This window comes from Acinonyx jubatus, chromosome A1, assembly GCF_027475565.1.
Source record: "Acinonyx jubatus isolate Ajub_Pintada_27869175 chromosome A1, VMU_Ajub_asm_v1.0, whole genome shotgun sequence".
Classification (NCBI taxonomy): Eukaryota; Metazoa; Chordata; class Mammalia; order Carnivora; family Felidae; genus Acinonyx; species Acinonyx jubatus.
In genome coordinates, this window is record NC_069380.1 from 199145473 (window position 1) to 199163849 (window position 18377).

Sequence of the window (18377 nt, forward strand, 5' to 3'; positions counted from 1 at the left end):
TCAGTCCATTGGCTTTTCATTTATTTTGTAAGCATATTGAGCTGATAAGGCGGTATCTTTCTTGACAACAAGAAACTGACAATGATAAAAATAAAAACCACAATACCTTTCTCTGGTCAATCTCCAGATTCCTCCTATCACTTGCGGAATAACTAAATGATTTCATATTGACCCTTTTACTCACTTAAAAGTTCAGGGCAGCAGCCTGAATTTGAATTTGATCTCTTGGGAAAACCTAGAGCCTGTGCCCATATGGTCATTTCAAACTGAAGAATGAGGCCTAACCTGAGACTACTTCCATTTCCTGGAAAGGCTGCCTAAACATCACAGGGTCAGTTCTCCCAACTAGTCAGGACTGTTCCCATTTCTGTATGTATATGTGAAAAAACAACTTACCCTGTTAACTGGCAGTTTCACAATATGTGACCTATTACTTGAAATAACCCTGAAATTAATTAAAATAATCCATCAGTCACAAATACATGCCAAATATATTTAAAGTTTTCTTCTTTAGTTGGCAAGTGAATGGAACTAATGTTTGCTGTGACATTAACTAAACTGAGTGATCCTTGTACTTAGTTACATCAGTTTGCTTTGTTCCTAAAACAACTAAAAGAGCGCATGTAACAAAAAAGATAATATTTTATATCTGAGAACGCAGAAGTAGTTCCTTACACCCTAAAAGTGTGATCTTTAATCATTACCCCCCTCAGACATCAGCAAAATGAACATTTCTAAAGGTATTTTCACATGATGATCACGTAAATACAAAGATTAGAAGCTGATTCCTACAACCGCTTCTTTGGCTCTTCCCTACATTGTCTAATTAAGAATGAGTTTTTACGAGATCTTTTTCTTTCTTTAAATATTTGAGGATCTTTGTGCTGATATATACAGTGGTTTACACACAAGCTGTTATTCACCATATTTAGACACTGAGGTTGAAAAAATTAAATTCAGGTATCTGAAAGAACTGATGATTTTATGCTTTTCAGTACAGAAAATAATAATAGGGAAAACTCTAAAACATTTTGGTAGATTTTGTTCTCCTTGAAAGATGAGCGACTAACAAACCGAAGAAAATGATCACAAATAAAAGTTGACAATCAGAGGCTGACTACAGGGGGTGGAAAAAAAAGATTCAATATTTGAGATTTTTACCTTCATTTTGAATATGACTTAATGTGAGAATTTGAAAAGTTAAAATGAAAACTATGTGTTATTCTACTGGATCCATCAAAATTTTAATAATAAGATCAAAAAAGGTACAAAGAAGAAAGACTTCCAAATCTAATTTTTAAAGTCTTATTAGAGTAAGTGCTCACTGTAAGATTCTAAGTGAAAGCTAAGTAATCAGACTCATTTTTTCTCCTTTGCTCATCTTTTCATTTTTTAAAAAAGGTTGTAGCATAGAATCAATCTCATGCAAATCAATCTCTTATAATCTTCACATTTGTGTTACTGCATGATGGTCGTGATGAATTCCAGTCTTTAAGTTTTTAGTGATTTCAAAGAGACTTGTACATAAAACCCTTGTAGGTATGGGGAGTAGATACTATTGTTTTCATCTTGCAAGTAAGAAACCGGAAGGCAAAGGGTTTTGTGGCAGGCATGGTAGGAGGGAAGCTCTCAAGCCACACTCCTGTTCTCGCTCAGCCCTCCTAGGATCCCTGTGGGACTACGGCCTTGCCCCTCACCACGCTCACTCTGAGCAGCCGGCAAACAAAGAGCTCATCAAGTTTATGCTGTCCTTGTTAAGGGAGTGAACCGTACGAGACATACATTTTAGAAAGGTTTTCAGTAAGTGTTTGAAACTGAGTATTGTCACTCAGTCCTCAGTTAACGAGAAAATTAAATGAACCAAAACGGCTTCACCATTAGAATACAGCTAATCACATTTTTTAAAATGACAAACTGCCATCAAATACACTGTATACCTGTGTAGCGCGTAGGACAGCATTTTCTTCCCCTTGTGATATACAAGTTTTAATTAAAGTGAGAGTCATTACGGACTCTGATTATAAAATCACCAGGCCTCACAGGCTTGTAGAACTGTAGCATTGCAGGCCTTGTAAAATGGGGCCCTCCCCCTCCCCCCTCCCCGCTTAAAGCAGGCAGTAGAAAACGATGCCGTTTTAATGGAGAGGAAAACTAAAATTGTATACCATTGCAGCAGGGGATGAGCAAGGGGGTCCTGTTTATCCATCTGCTTCTTGATTTCGAGATACGGTGCCTGAAAAAAAGTCATTATACTTCGTGATTTCTCTCATAAATTCCTTTCTTCCTTTTTGTTTTTCCTTTTTGCAACAGGAAAATCAGGTTGAACAGGTGTACCTAATCTAGTTAAACCCGGAAGCCCATGGCTGTGAAGTGGCAACAAACAGCAACAATTTACCCTTCTTGTTCCCCCCACAAGGCCAGGTGAACTCGGAACTTCCACATAGCACAATGGACTTGCGCCAACATTTTGTTACACAGAGAGGTTTCATCAAGCTTTAGCCTGGCTTCCTGGTACTAGGCCACGTCCCTAAAGATGATCCCCGGCATCATGCTGAGTCTCTGTTCAAAGTAATATAATGCCGCCCAACCACGAGAGGTATCTTGTCCCAACTACACTGCCAACCTTCTGGTAATTCTCTACTTATTCCCCTGCTGCAATTTTCCTGTTCCCCACAGCTTTCTAGTTTCACTACTCCACAAGCCCCTCTTGGTCCCTTGCTGTTCTCACTTTAAAAACCTCAGTCACCTTGGTCCTACTCGGAGGTTACCTCGCTGGAGCTGCAAGTCTCTCTTTCCCACTCCAGTCCTCAAATAAAATCTCTCGCCACCTTTAACAAGTGTCGGGTGCCATTTCTCTTCGAAAATGACTGTTTTTAACTTTTAACTAACATCAAAGCAAACCTTGTATCATAGCTACTACTCATGCTCCTATCCTAGGGTCCTGACTTAGGTGTAGAGCTTTACAGGAAAAAACTGGACAAAATTTACATAGGAAGAGCCCTTCTTTTGAAAGTATTTCCTGGAATTTACCCAGACAATTAACCTTTTCAGAGAACAAGAGGCAATCTGTCTGTGGCAATTTAGGTCTATCTATAAGGTCAGTACATTCTAGAAAATAGGACGGTATTATGTTATATTTATTGGGAGAGGTTTAAAGATATGACGCAGTGAACCCTGACGGCATCCCTACGAAGCGCACACTGGAAGGCGATGCCACATTGCTATTTACTATTTACCACCTTGACAGTGAAGAGGCTGAGGCATCGAGCAATTACGCAACTTGCCCAAGGTCACAGGCCACATCATCGATGAGTGAATTATACAACACACGCCTCTGACTTCCTAGGCTGACTCTTGATCGTCTCCACTGCCTTCTATTTAAAATAGCTTACACATGACCCAGAATAAAGGAAGCAAATTTTGGCAGAGAGCTGATCCCAGAGTCAGAATTTTGTAGCTATTTTTATCCAAGAATGATCCTGGTCTAGGGTATCGTATAAATACCCTATTACCACCAAAGTTTTTGGTGACACAAAAATGTTTACTGAACTTTGTGTAAGATTTTGGAACAGGTCCTTCTTTCTCCTTAGATGGAAATGTGTTTTATTGTTTTCTTTGCCTTATACAAATAATAAATATTTGTTTGAAAAGGAATTCAGGTAACACAGAAAATTATGGACATAGAAAAACAACTAGAAAGCATGATGGCTTTTCAGCAAATACTATAACGGGTGAATTGAAGATCTCCTCATTTACCATCGTCAGACACACACTGTTTGTTGATGCCTATTTGACTACATGGAATAAATACTATCAAAAGAATGAAATCTCAAATCTGGGAATGTTACGATGTACTCTGGGAGCATATTTTCAAGGAGAGTAAGGGTGATGGTGGGGGAGAAGGGAGCAGTGACACAGAAGTTTTGTGGGCCTCAAGACTGAAGGAATCTAATACTCTTTCCCCAAAGATAGCAAATGACCCAGGGTAGTATTTATTGTAAGCCTCCAAGGCCTCCAGGGCAGTGCAAGCCTTGAAACCACCATACGCAAACCAAACCCATAATGTGTGCTGATGTCAATTATGGATTATTAATTTCTACTTATAATAATGAGTTGTAAGCCTCTCTCCAAATCTTTGGCAGTGGAAAGGCCTCAATAATTCAACGGTATGTGCTTTTCCAAGAGTTGGACTACAGCCCAGTGATCTGTTAGACTTTCATAATAAGCCACAATCCTTGCTCATCAAACTTCACCAAAGGCTCTCTAATGACCAAAAACATAAACTCATACTGTCTGGGAGTCTTGTGTCTTCCGAAGTTGTTCTGAGAATCTGTGTTCTTTCTAAAATATTTATGCACAATTTACACTTGATAGAATATTTGTTTTTATTTTGACATTAAATACGTGTTAAAATTGCTACTGTTAATGAAAATTGACAGTCTAGGAAGATGGTACCAGATTTAACCTTTGCCTTAAGCTATTCTGACACACTTCCATATGCTCAAACTCCTGCAGAGAGAATGAGGATTATAATTATGCAATTACCCTCCAAAAGTCACTGTGGTAGCCCACCAATACACTGGTGTAATTTAATTAAAACATCCTAATACAACACAATTTTAATCTGTAAATTATTTTAATTATACTCCCATCTAATAGAAAAGTCTACATTTCACTACACAGCCAATACTCTCAGACATTTGTAAAATATGATTTTACTCTAGCAAAACTGAACTGCATAAAACCACAAGGTGATATACTTACTTGTGTCATTTCTCTAATAGAAGTTATGCTATCCAGTGCTTTCATTACTCGATCATAGTTCTTCTTCTGTTTGAACAGACAAAAAAAATAGTATTCACTATAAGCCTTTGCAAGTCTGCGTATTACTAGAGAAACATATGATTTCTGTATGTGGATTTTCCATCAGAGTCAATTTGAAAGCAATGTCTGTTGTGTACATAAAAGAGAAGACTTTAACAAGATGGTTTGGGGATGTAGGATATATAACTGAGTTAGAGAGAAGAAAAAAGAAAACAATGCCAAAACTACTTAAACAATACAATCCTATTTATGTATAAGTACATAAAATCATGTTTAGCCTGCAGGGGAAAAACTATAAATACAAAAAAGATATTGGGCTCCTGATTCTTACTTTCACTAAAAAAATTAAGCCATGATGTGTAAAGTAAGCATAGAGTCCTTCTAAAATCCAAAATCCACTTTAAATATTACAAAATCATTTTGTTTTTATTTCCTTTTGATTGAAAGATTATTACCAAAAGAGTATGACTAGCAGGTGTATAAATGACACCACTTAACTGATGATTCATCTTCAAGCACACTGTAACTATGTGTACCGTTGTCACTTATGAAGGAAGCCAAGGACATTTTTTTATAGCCATTGTTTCTGGAAAATGATTTCAAGATGAACAGTGATAGAAACTAAGGCAATTTTAGCTCTCATGCAATTTGAAGATTTTGCTATTTTAGAAGGATTCCACCAAATCTCCACGAATATTTATGAAATCGTTTTCTGAAGAAATGTTAGTTGATCACATGAATTAAACTTCCACTAACCTTCATATAACAGGGGAGGAAGGGGGGGAAGGCAAGGGATGAGGAAGCAAAAAATACAAAAGAAAAACAAGTCGGTCCTTTTACCCATGACCCTGAAAATGAGGTTACACTAAGCCAGAATCCCAAAAAATATAAAATGAAATTAATCATATCAGCCATTACAAACCAGTTTATTATAGCTGTTTACCTGCCTTCCATGCAGATGGGATGTGTAAAGATCGCAATTTGAGAGGATGAAATGGGTCTAGGTTCATAAAGATGAAGTTCTAAAAAATGATTTTAAGAGATGGAAAGACAGGGAAAGTAACAGGATATGGGAAAGACCGAAGGAGGCCGGAAACCAAGTTTGTGTTAGAAGAACCGTATTTACTAAATGGATCCAGAGTCCACAGCAGGTCAGGGATGTGCCTGCCAAGGGAGGGATTTAGATAGAAAGAGGAAAGCTAAGGAGATTAGAATTTCAGCTGCTGTTACCGGAAATGGGAGGGGTGCGCGAGGGTAAGTACTCACCCTGGGGTTGAAGGCCAGCATCTGAGGATCGTTAGGATCTACCACAGAAGGATATGGCTCGAAAATGACAACTTTTCTAGGAGATTCCAATGCAGACCTACACATGGACACTAGTAGATCTACCACCTTGAAATACATACATAAGATAGTTACCATCCTTTGGGTTTCATCAAGTGCTCTGCCATTGTTTCTTCCTGTCATGGTACCTAGCATAAGTTAATCAGGAAAGCCTCAGCACTGCTATCAACTTCTCAGATCTGTAACTTATGGCTTCAGATCAAGTTTGAACAAATTTGACCACTAACTTAAAATAGCTGACATGTGTTGGAGTGCCTGGGTGGCTCCATCTGTTGAGCACCCGACTCTTGATTTCAGCTCAGGTCATGATCTCATGGTTTGTGGGACTGAGCCCCACAATGGGCTCTGTGCTGTTAGCTTGAGATTCTCTCTCCTTCTCTGTCTCTCTGCCTCTCCCCTGCTCTATGCTTCTCTCTCAAAATAAATAAATAAACATTTAAATAAAATAAAATAAGTTGCTCCCAATTACGTCCTAATATCCCTTTGTCATGAACACATATTATGCTCTAACATTGTTCTAGGCTCTGTGCACAAGACAGACAGGTCCTTTCTCTCGTGGAATTTACACTCTAATGGAGAAGATGCATAATAAAACAAATCAGTTAAACAAATACATGTTTAAATACATTTCTGGTCATGTTGAATGCTGTAAAAATTAAGCAGGCATTAGAGACTAAGGCAATAGAGGGTGCTGTTTCTGAGTGGCTAGGAAGGTGTGATGTTTCAACAGAGACTAGAATAAAGATAGAGAGGGAGACCTAACTCTGGGGAGAAACCGTTCCGGGTGATGGAAACTGCAGATGCAGGAAATGAGTCTGACATGCTCTAAGAACAGTGAAGCTCCTGACATCATCTTACTTCTTCCAGCTCTTTGCCTCAGGCCATTAATGACCTTCGTATGCTAAATATGATGGTTTTATTCCTATGTTCTTCTATGGCTTTTTCACACAATTTACTAAGAGGCAGTGTTATTTAACAGTTAAGGGCAAGACCCCCTCTCCAGTCCCCAAACCAATAAGCTTCTGGCCACGGAATTAAGAAAACAGATACTGTCTAAATGGAGACAGTGTGCCAGTGTGAAGACAGGGACATCATAAGGAAAGCAATGGGCTTAATCTTTATAGAGAAAAAATACTTCGAGAAAGTTTTTAAACAGGCATTTTAAAAATGCACACAAAGAGTAAAACAAATTTTGATTCTTGTGGTTAATGAAAGGAGCACTGTGACCTAACAATAGCAGGGCTCACTCTGTTGTGTGTATACTCACAAAACACAGCCACCCAATCACAGCATCCAGAAATGCCAGGGACCTAAAATAATTAGCAACACTCAAACCATTCCATTGGGTATATGATCTATTAGTAATACTTCTCAAAGTACATAGACATACATACCCACAAGACTCACTCAGAGAACAGTAGGACTGAAACCGTTAGTATGTTTTTAACACACTATTCTATTGATAGGTGTGTGTATATATAGGATTTCCAAGCAACAGATATAATAAAGACATAATAAAATCCTTTTTGTCTTCCATACCCACACTCACATTCCTTCTACCCCAGAGAGATGCACTTTAACCCAGATACAAATTGTTTTCAGCATTATCTGGTCTCCCAATAAAAGAAAAACAAATAAAAACTCCTGAAAAAGAATAATCAGTAAAATAAAATAGCCTCTTCTGAAACTCTGGCAGTGGAGAGGGAATTGGCACTGTCTTATAAAAATTTTCGAGAATTACGTGACACGGTCTGCAACTGAAGCTTTATAAAAGTACACGCCCTTTGCATATAGGGTCAAATGATCTTTGACAAGGGTACTAAGACCACTCAATGGAAAAGGGTACTTTTTTCTACAATGATGGTGGGAAAACTACATCCACAAAAAACTGGAGTGGACCCTTATACCATACATAAAAATTAACTCAAAATGTAATAAAGACCTAAACTAAGACCTTAAACTATAAAATTCCCACAAGAAAACATAGGAGATAAGCTTCATGACATTGAACTTGGCAACGATTACTTGGATTGACAACAAAAGCAAATACAGACAAGTGGGTGTGCATCTAACTTAAAAACTTTGGTGCATCAAAGGACACAATCAATAGAGTGAAACGGCATAGGATGGGAGAAAATATTTGCAAATAAGATATCCAAAAGGGTGTTAATATCCAGAATATATAAAGAGTTCTCAATAAGAAATCACATAATTTAAAAATAGGAAAAAACCCAGATAGACGTTTCATTAAAGAAGACATACAGATGGCCAACAAGCATATGAAAAAATGCTCAACATCATTAATCATCAGAAAAATGCAAATCAAAACCATAATGAGATATCACCTCACAACCATTAGGATGGCTACTATCGAACAAACAAACAAACAAACCCAGAAAATAATAAGTGTTAAGCACATGAAGAAATTGGAGTCTTTGTGTGCTGCTGATGGAATTATAAAATGGTGCAGCCACCATGGAAAAGAGTATGGAGGCCTCTCAAGAAGTTAATAACAGAACTTCCATATGATCCTGCTGGCAGTGACAATCCCACTTCTGGATATATTTCTAAAATAATTCAAAGAAGGATTTTAAACACATTTGCATATGCATGCTCACAGCAGCATTATTCATAATAGCCAAGAGATAGAAGCAACCAAAATGTCCATTGACAGTTGAATGTATAAACAAAATGTGGAATATACATACAGGAAATATTATTCAGCCTAAAAGAAGAAAATTCTGTCACATACTACAGCATGGGTGAACCTTGAGGATATTATGTTAAGTGAAATTACAAAAAGACAAATATTTTAAGATCCACTTATGAGGTATTTAAAGTAGTCAAACTCATAGAAACAGAAAGTAGAATGGTGGTTATCAGAGTTGGACGAAGGGGGTTTACATAAGGGGAGTTGTTTTAATGGATATAGTTTCGAGTTCTGCAAGATGAAAAGTTATGGAAATCGGTTTCACAACAAGTTGAATATACTTAACACTACTGAACTGTATGCTTAAAAAATGGTTATGATAGTAAATTTTATGTTATGTGTTTTTTACCACAAGAATAAAGATACAAACAGATACAATAATTAATAACCTGAACAATGTTCCTTCTTTCAATCAAATATTTATTAAACATCTTGTGCTGAAAGCTTCAAAACAATCAAAACTACCAAAAATTATATGCATTCTTTTGCCAATAATTTCACCAGTGGAGTCAAGCAAACTCTAATGAAATAATGGATGTCGGGGTAGAGAATTTAATTAGAATTATTTCTGTTAATATATGTCCTAAGCTAACTTCAAAGAAATAGCATAACTACCATAGCAAAATCACATGCGGTCTACCAAAGCCTCCTACTCCTGGCTTCCTGGGTAGAGAGCTATTGACTGGGGGCAGTTGCTCTGTGTGGGACATTTCTGCCCCTTTTGTCCAGGTCAGGCTGTATGACTGGCTTCATTCACCTCAATCAATGGACTGGCAGCAGGAAGGGGTGGAGCTGAAGAAGCAACAGGTGCACCTTCTCAACTTTTCTCTCCACTCTACTATCGGACAGGTACTTTAGACAGCAGAGCAGACGGTCCAGTTCCCTCAATCATCACACAGAAAGCTGCCTAACAAACATTCTAATTGGGCAGCAGCGTAAGCCAGAAATAAAAATGTCTATCATCCTAAACCACTGTAATTTTATGATTTATCTGTTGCAGAAGTTAGCATTCAGAATTTTTGAACAAGGAAAGGTTTGTATAACACTGGATTTGTATTCGTCTGCATGTGTTAATTTTTCAATGAAGGAAAGTGTCTACTTTAAAAAATAAACATTAACAAATGACTATGATTTCTTCTACCACAAATCATGTATTTCCCCACTCTCAGCATTTAAAATGAGAGATTCTTAATAGGACCTCAGCACATATGGTGAGTGGCGTAGCCATCAGGTTACACACATCTTTCCTCTTAGCCCAAATAATATAATTGAAGAGGCAATCTGGAGGCTAAGATACTTAGGATAGACAAATACAGAATTCAGGCAATGGGAATTAGGCCATTTGTTGAGTGAACAAAGGTCTGTGGGCTTACAGAATCACATGCTGCCACAGGCCATTACATACAACCCAGCTGGCAGAGCAAGACTCTGCACCCTCCCCCACAGGTAAAGGCGGCCTAGGAGCACTTGCAACTGAGAAAGTTCAAGTCCAGGTGAGCAAGAAAGGCATGTACAGGAGTGGCCTACGGATATATAATGTATTCTGTAAAAGAGGCGTATTGAAAATTGAAGATCGATGGCCTTCAAACATTTCAATATGGATTCCTTTTTTCTTAATCATTTATATGAGAGCCCAGGACAAACACACACAAAATGGAGCTGTTTTTGTTGAAACAGTATTTGAGTGTTTGGAATCCTAGCTGCTGAAACACACTCGTTCCAGGATAGCCTCCTTCAGTGTCCCCGTAAGGAATGTTCTTGCAGCCTCATAGAACCACTTAAAATGTAGGCGTCAACTGATGCAGCAGGACTACTGAGATATACTAGAAAGAGAATCTGTTTCCACCTAATCTTTGGAATTATAAACAGAATATTGGGTACCTGCTTTAAAGTAGTGAAAAGAGTATTCCACTTTGGAGTAGAACCACTAAGTTGATACGGCCGAGTAATTGTGTTTTATAACTATCATGTATAACCCAAAATTAATCTCTCTTTAACAAACATTATTTTTTGAGATGTATGTATAATAAGGGGGGGAAAGCACCTAATCTAATATTTTATCAGCCTAGCCTACTTGTTAGCATGATGTTAATTTTCTTTCTAATCCATTATTTCTTATTTCCAGGCTTTAAATCCTTCCCTTTTCAAATTGTCTGAGGGACAATTTACATCCACTAAAATGCACAAATGTTAATTTTACCACTCAAATAATTTTATATACATACATACATATACCTATTATATATATACGTATATAAATACACACACACATGCACACACACTATTCATGTAAAATACATGTATGTATATTCACAAACACACACACACCTGTGTAAAGTTTAATCATCTTTACCTAGCTATAAATGGCATATATTAAACTATCTTTTCTTTGAGCAATATTAGTTCCAGTTGGTAAGAAAAACTTTCACATTAAAAAAAACAATAAGGAAAGAAAACAAAAGAGCCACATGGTCAGACACATTCGAGAAACCCTTGAAGTAGTGGCTACTCATTTTCTTAGTTTCGGTTTTTCTGAGAGCCTTTAATATGCAAACATGTGCATTTTGGGTGTAGGGGCAATATCAATCTGTATTTCTGAAATTTTATCATGGAATCTTTTTTGCCACATGACATACAATCACTGTTATACTGGTTGTATTTTTATTTCTCATTTGTAACTCATTACATCACAACTGTTTTCCTTAATATTTCTTCAGGTGGATATATCTCAGTTTAGTTAATCAGTGAAATAATCAGGTTAACAGAATGTACGTAAATCCATGAGGCCTGCGCTATCCATATTTACTGTTGTACCTCCATCTGGTGCAATGCCTGTTACATAGCAGGCATTCAGTACTTGTTGAAAGAATGTCTGTTACATGATCATTTGTTCCCACTCATCTTTGCAAATTTTAAAAATGACAAATTGGCAATTCTTTTCACATTTAGTTTCCTGTTGATTTCAAATACAGCTGAATATTTTCTTATGTTTCTTTACTAACTATAGGTCCATATTTGTGAATCGTGTGTTCATTTCCTCTAATAATCCGTTATGATCTTCATGGTTTTCTATTTTTATGTGCTTTTATACATTTATGTTTGAGGGAAAATAAACTTTTTCATAATTATCTCTTAATGTTCACTATTCTTTCAAGTAGGAAACGTAAAATATGTATGGACTCGATGCTGGTGTCTTCCTTTGTGCTTTCCTGAAACTGCATAAACGAATAAACCTGACACACTGTTTACTCTCCTCTAGTATGTATACGGTATTTTCAAACAAAACTCTTTAGGCCATTGGGAATTTGTTTTTACCAACAGTGCAAAGAGCTAATCTGTTCCCCCCACCCCACATTGCAGGCCATTTGTACCCACTTACTAAATCATTTTTACTTTACAACTTTATATGATGCCTTCTTTAAAGTATATTAAGTATATTTTTAACAAGATCTGTTTTGAGGATCATTTGACATTCTATTCTTTGCCAGTACTGTATTTTTTTTTTTAATATAAGATTGCATAATATGTTTTTGTATGTGCTTGGTCTAGCCTCCCTTAATTAACATTCATAATTTTTTTTATGTTTTGTCTGATTTTTTTTTCTTATAGATTTATTAGAAAGTTAAGTTCCATGAATAAATTTTAAAAATCAATTGAAATTTTGATAGAATTGCAACAAGTAAATTCTATCATCTTTATAATATTTTTTTCCTTCTGGAAACATGGAATGCTTCTCTACTTCCAAGTTGTTTCATTTGTTTTTTTATATTTATTTGCCTTCCTATGTCGTAAACACTGCTATTGTAAAATTGGATGCTTTTTCTCATATGTTCTGCCCTTTATCTTTTCACCTAAGTTTCAGGAATAAATTAGATTCCATTTTATGGTACCATAACTTTACAAATAAATTTTACAGAATACATGTGCAAGTGTTTCAATATTTCAACTTCACCGTGAAAGAATCACAATTATTTTTTAAACAACAGAATGTGGGTTTAATTTCTTCCCTTGGCAATGGCAAAATGACAAAACACTCACTAGATAAAGATAGCAAAATTGAGTTTCTATCTATTAAAAAACAAATCAAATGCGGGTTGTTTTTTAATCTAACGTCAAACTATCAAATATTTGTCCAAAAGACTGAAGGAAACTCGTAGGTCAGAACAAGTTTTTCAAATCAGAGTAAGGAATAATTAGTATTGCGTGTTACTACCTGAGCTCCAGTTGCTATCTCATCAGCAGCTTCATTCATTACTCCCAGGGTTTGAAAAGCAAATACACAAAGCTCTCGTTCACACACAGTGGGCTACAAAAGAAAGGGGAATGAGTTACACCACTGTTTTCCATTGCCCAATTCCTAAATTAAATTTATGGCATTCCATGTAATAAATAATGCAAAAGTTTCAGAATGTTAAAAAGAAAGGAATCCTACGACTTGGTTTAATACATTTCTAAATTTAGGTAACAATTGGTAAATAATCACCTAGTGATACAGAGTCACCAATATAAGAAATTCATTTCAAATAGTTGTAGGCACTTGCACTCAGAACTTTTTAGCAGTAGATGGAAAATACATCTCTCCTGCTTAATACACATTTGTATCTGAGATGTATAAAAAAAGGCAGACACCTAAGCTGGTGATATCCTAAAAAAATGAGGTTAAACCAAACAGCTATGTAAAACAAATATACAGAGAAGAATTTCACTTTTCCCTAGGTAGTTTTCTTTGGAAGAAATAAGCATGACTCTGCTTACTTGTTACCCAGCTCTTGAAAGATTGGTTTTGGTGCAAAGACTTGTGACTTCAATAACCTCCTGAAGTCAACAGCACTGAAATATACACTCTGCAGTTGCTTTGGAAAAGTTCTCATCTTTCAAATCTAATATAGTGTCATCTGTTTGATTTATCTTATCTCCCGAGTTACATTGCATTAGGTAGCTGATGAAGCCTAACGATACAATCCATGGTGCCGCTGCCTAGCAGACAAAAGGCATTTGTTAGTGCCACTGCTTCTAAGCTCACTCATTTCTGAGGACCACTTGGGCTAGTGCTTATCCAGTGGGAAGTATGGTCCTTTGTGGTCCACCCTTTATATTCAAAAAGGGCCCAAGTGGTGGCTTTGTGTACATAAGCATGACCAATCACAAACATTTCAGGTTGACGTTCCCCAAAGAATTTTAGGGAAAAAGGAACTGATATATTTCCTTCGTCCTCCTTAAAAGTGCAGTTTGATTACATTTCAGAAACAGCAGGAAAAACTACCTATGAGAGCAAATTAATTGGAGAAAGTTCTTCATCCATACTCAAGCTATATACACACTGCTATACATAGATGGATATACTTAGAGCAGACTGTTCAATTTCTGCAATTTTTTGTTTACCTAAGTGTTTAACCTATTTTGTATCTTCTATTTTTTTGTGTGTTTATCTATGTGTATGTATGTCTCAAACTCAGTTTTTCCCAGAGACATTGGATTGTTTCTTCTCTTCACTTTCTAGGAGCATGACATGGTCTGAAACAGTAACAGAAACTACTGATTGTACATTTAGTGTAGTGCCAAACATTATACTGATGTTTGAGTATAGTGGAACAGTATACCACCGAGGGTCCAGGGGGAAGATAAAACTGTGGCAATCATAAAGAGCCCTAGGAATTTATTCATGTAACAGCTACCCAACAGTGTTCTCTGAGGAAGTAGACAGGGACACAGATGGTGTTTTCAATACTACTCTTGTCAAATAACCATACATTTTTATGAATAAAATCCATCAATCCCAAAGCTAAAAATAGGATAAAGCTTATTTAGTGTACATGAGTAACAATTGGCTTTATTTTGTCGTTTGAACTTTTGGTAATCAATTACACTTACTTTGTGATCATCCAAATATGTATGTATGTATGGATGGATGCATGTATGCATGTACATGTGTATTCACACACAGATTCCAGGAAATGTTTTAAAACAAAAGAAACTACCTTTTTCAGTACCTGATTATTGCTTGAAACAACAGAAATAAAGATGAAAGAAAATACTTCGTCCTATATTAGATTGGATGGATAAATTTTTATAATTTTAACTTAGGAAAAATTTCAAAGACTTAAGGAAAAAATGTAATAGTTATTGTTACATATCTCTATCAGCCCACTCTGTCCCCAATCCTAGATATTCATGCACCACCCTGGTTTGTGTCTCAAATAATTTTTACCAGTTCTTATTTTTTTTATCTTGGGTAACATATAAACATTTCAATGTTTTCTTTTGCATCCTTTTCATCCCCCTCCCAGACATGATTATATCCAAATCTCCTAATCACGTGGACTTACCAATGGACCCATTACTTTAAATAATAAACCTACAATCCTAATGATAAAGCTATGGCTTGATTACTTTATGGACACTTCTTTTCCTTTCTTGCATCTTTTTGATTAAAATGTATAAAGCTGATTTATAGGAATATCCTGTTTCTGCAACTGTCTGAAGAAGGAAATCAGGTACCCTAGAAAATTTCGGGGGAAAAAGAAATTTTGCTACCATACTAAAAAATTAAAACTGCACATTATATTCTTACAAAAATAATTTGATCTCCCCTTTTTTGTAAAATGGCAAATATAGAGGTAGTAATATGGCGATTAACATATATATAGGTTAACACTGACCTAAGTAAATACTAGTGAATTGTTAAACTAACACTTCTGTATTTATTGCTCATTTTACTAGAAAGTTCAAGACAGTATTTGAGACATAAATCAGTTTCATTTTGAGATAAACATTTACAAACTAGGTTTTGTAAGCCTTTGACTTTCCCTTCTCCCATGTTTATCCACATTTTATTTGAGAAATTCAAAATGTCAACACAACATAGCACCTTAAAAGAAAGTTCTCAAGTCATATTAAGTAAATCAAGATTAGACATCTCCTTACTCACAGAAAGGATATCTTATTCAAGAAAGAGAAACCAAATCATTCTTCCCTATTGAAACATAAGATTTATATAGTGGATTAGCGATCTTTCACGTTAGCGGACTCTCAGCTAATCCCCTGCCCCCAACAAATTCTATTACTATACTATTTATACAAAAAACTCTAGCATTAATTAAAAATAGAACACAGTTGGGGCATCTGGCTGGCTCAGTCGGTAGAGGATGCAACTCTTGATCTCGAAGTTGTGCGTTCAAGCCCCACACTGAGTTTAGAGATTACTTAAATGAATGAATGAATGAATGAATGAATGAATAAATAAGCCCCCAAATTTACAAAAATATATTTAAAAAAATAGAACATGATCATTTAATAGCTATTACTACACATACACTTTAATACAAAGTGTATAAGCCTAAACATAACCAAATGTGTACAACATTTATGAGTTTATTTTTGAGTTTACAATCAATAAGTTTCCATTTGCAAAATATTGCCTATTCTTCATGTTATTATATTGCCCTCCAGCAGTTAGTTCTTATAATTTAAACTATAAAACCATGCCAAGTCCTTCTTGCCATTGCACATACATAATTTTTTTTGCAATATAATATTCATTACGCACCATTTAAACACATGGAGAACTTTATGTGTCCCTGAGATTTATTTCAGAAGTTTTTAACATACATTTTAAATTTTGTTTGAATCAAAACAATTTAAATGTGAGCAGTGAAAACATATTTCAAGAATGGTTAAGCCCTAAAGAATATTTCAGAACCTAACTGCATTGTAGAAACTTTGTGTTTTCAATGAATTTAAATCACTTCCCACTGAAAATAGAAATGATAAACCTCAAGAGAATCTAGCTACGTATTTATACTTGGCATGGTGTTGGTGAGTGGTTTTCAAACCCTTTTTTGCCATCCTCTTTCTGTTTAAACAAAGTTTTTCATGTAAGCCCAATATACAGAACAGTAACCAGAAACTGGTTACTATTCCAGTTGAGGCACATGTGCACAGTTCAGTGTTCCTATCTGTAAACGGGGATTTAAAAAAAAAAAAAAATCACACCTAGCGCATCAAGTAGAGCAGAGGACCGAGAAAGGGAACCAAGTAAGATAAGGTTCATAAACTCCCCCTGAGGTATACAGAGCTGTTTCACTATTAACAGCATTAGGGAACTTGGATAAGCCGTGTCTTCTGTGTGTTGTAACCCAGTGTGTGTACAAAAATAGGTTTTTAATGAAAATTTTCATTGAGGCTTATTATGAAGTAGTGTTTTTATTTTTATATCCATAGTTTATCCAAACCCTTAACTTATTGTTAAAACTGTTCTTGCTAAAAAAGAAATGAGCAGTGCAAATAAAAATTCAAAATTAAAAAACTAGTATTGAACACATATGAGAATAATGAAGAATATCTACTGGAAACTCAAAACCTACAAGCCTTCAGCTCTTTGTATTTCTGACTTTATAGTTTATGCTTCAGGTTCTTTTCATGGTTTGGAAGAGAGACACATTACAAGGTGGGGTGGGGGGCTGGGGGGGGGAGGTACTGTCCATTAAGAAAGACAGGGATCCCACAGAGATCAAGACAGATTTATAGTAAGATAGGCCCATGCATGTTTAAGCTTCTCCACTGTCTCATATAACTTAAGTTGTTGTTTGAGCTTTAAAATCAATTTCTTCTACTCAATTTGGATGTTAAAAAAATCATATTTCTGAATTAAAGGTTTTTTTTGGTATAATTGTTATTTATCTTAGGTTGTATTTCAAAACTTGAAATCTTATTTCTGAGACATGGAGCGGGGGATGGGAGGATGGGGTGAGGAGGGAACAGGATGTGCTTTTTCATTCATTCTGAAAATAAGAACTTAAGCTACAAACATTTGTCTAAGGTCCACAGCAAGGCTGGATACACAAAAATACAGATTGTCGGGTTTCTCAGCTGACTTTGCTTTAATAGGATTGGGCGTTGTTCTTGAATAATGAAGCGGGATCTGGGGCCTAATCAGTCCATCCAGAGCAAGCAATGTGGAACGTTTTCACATGACAGGAGAAGAGAATGAGATCCTACTTTTCACATCCCATGTTGATCAGGGAAATGGGAAAGTCTAGTAGCAGGGACACACAGAATGATTGCCAAGTACCAGTGATAAAAACTTCTAACTGTAGGGACACTAACCCACACAACCATGTACGTGGTTTTCTCCCACCGGGTTCAGCAGCCCTTATGCAGGGTTCAAAGAAGACCAACAGTTGCACTGATTCATGGTGTTCAGAGTGAGTATAACAAAAAGACAAGGGCACTGGGAAGTTAGAGGCTGATAAAACACTGGTGAGTCTGGCAGTAAGTTCTTGTTTTCGCATTTTCCAAAAACTCTTGATGAAGTGTTTTTAAAGCATTTTAAAGCATCTTCCAGTTTGCTGCATTAACATTCTAATTGATTTCAAAATGTAGAGAACCAATGATTTGGTTTGGGTTGGGTTTTCTGATCATAATCCAATCTGCATTGTCAAATGGAAAAACCCAGGAAAATCTAGGACTGGACAATCCTTGTGATGTTAATATGAATTTT

The 18377-nt window shown here is 36.1% G+C and overlaps 1 protein-coding gene across 2 annotated transcripts in view; it reads right to left on the bottom strand.

Moving 5' to 3' along the window:
* PARP8 (poly(ADP-ribose) polymerase family member 8) overlaps positions 1-18377 on the bottom strand; it is a 175798-nt gene that overhangs the window by 16792 nt on the left and 140629 nt on the right. For both annotated transcript variants that reach the window (XM_053200812.1, XM_015085963.3), the window contains exons 16-20: positions 13092-13184; positions 6091-6216; positions 4765-4830; positions 2166-2233; positions 397-445 (exon numbers count right to left, since the gene is read on the bottom strand). In XM_053200812.1, the coding sequence (XP_053056787.1) occupies positions 397-445; positions 2166-2233; positions 4765-4830; positions 6091-6216; positions 13092-13184 (402 nt within the window). The remainder of the gene's footprint in view (positions 1-396; positions 446-2165; positions 2234-4764; positions 4831-6090; positions 6217-13091; positions 13185-18377) is intronic.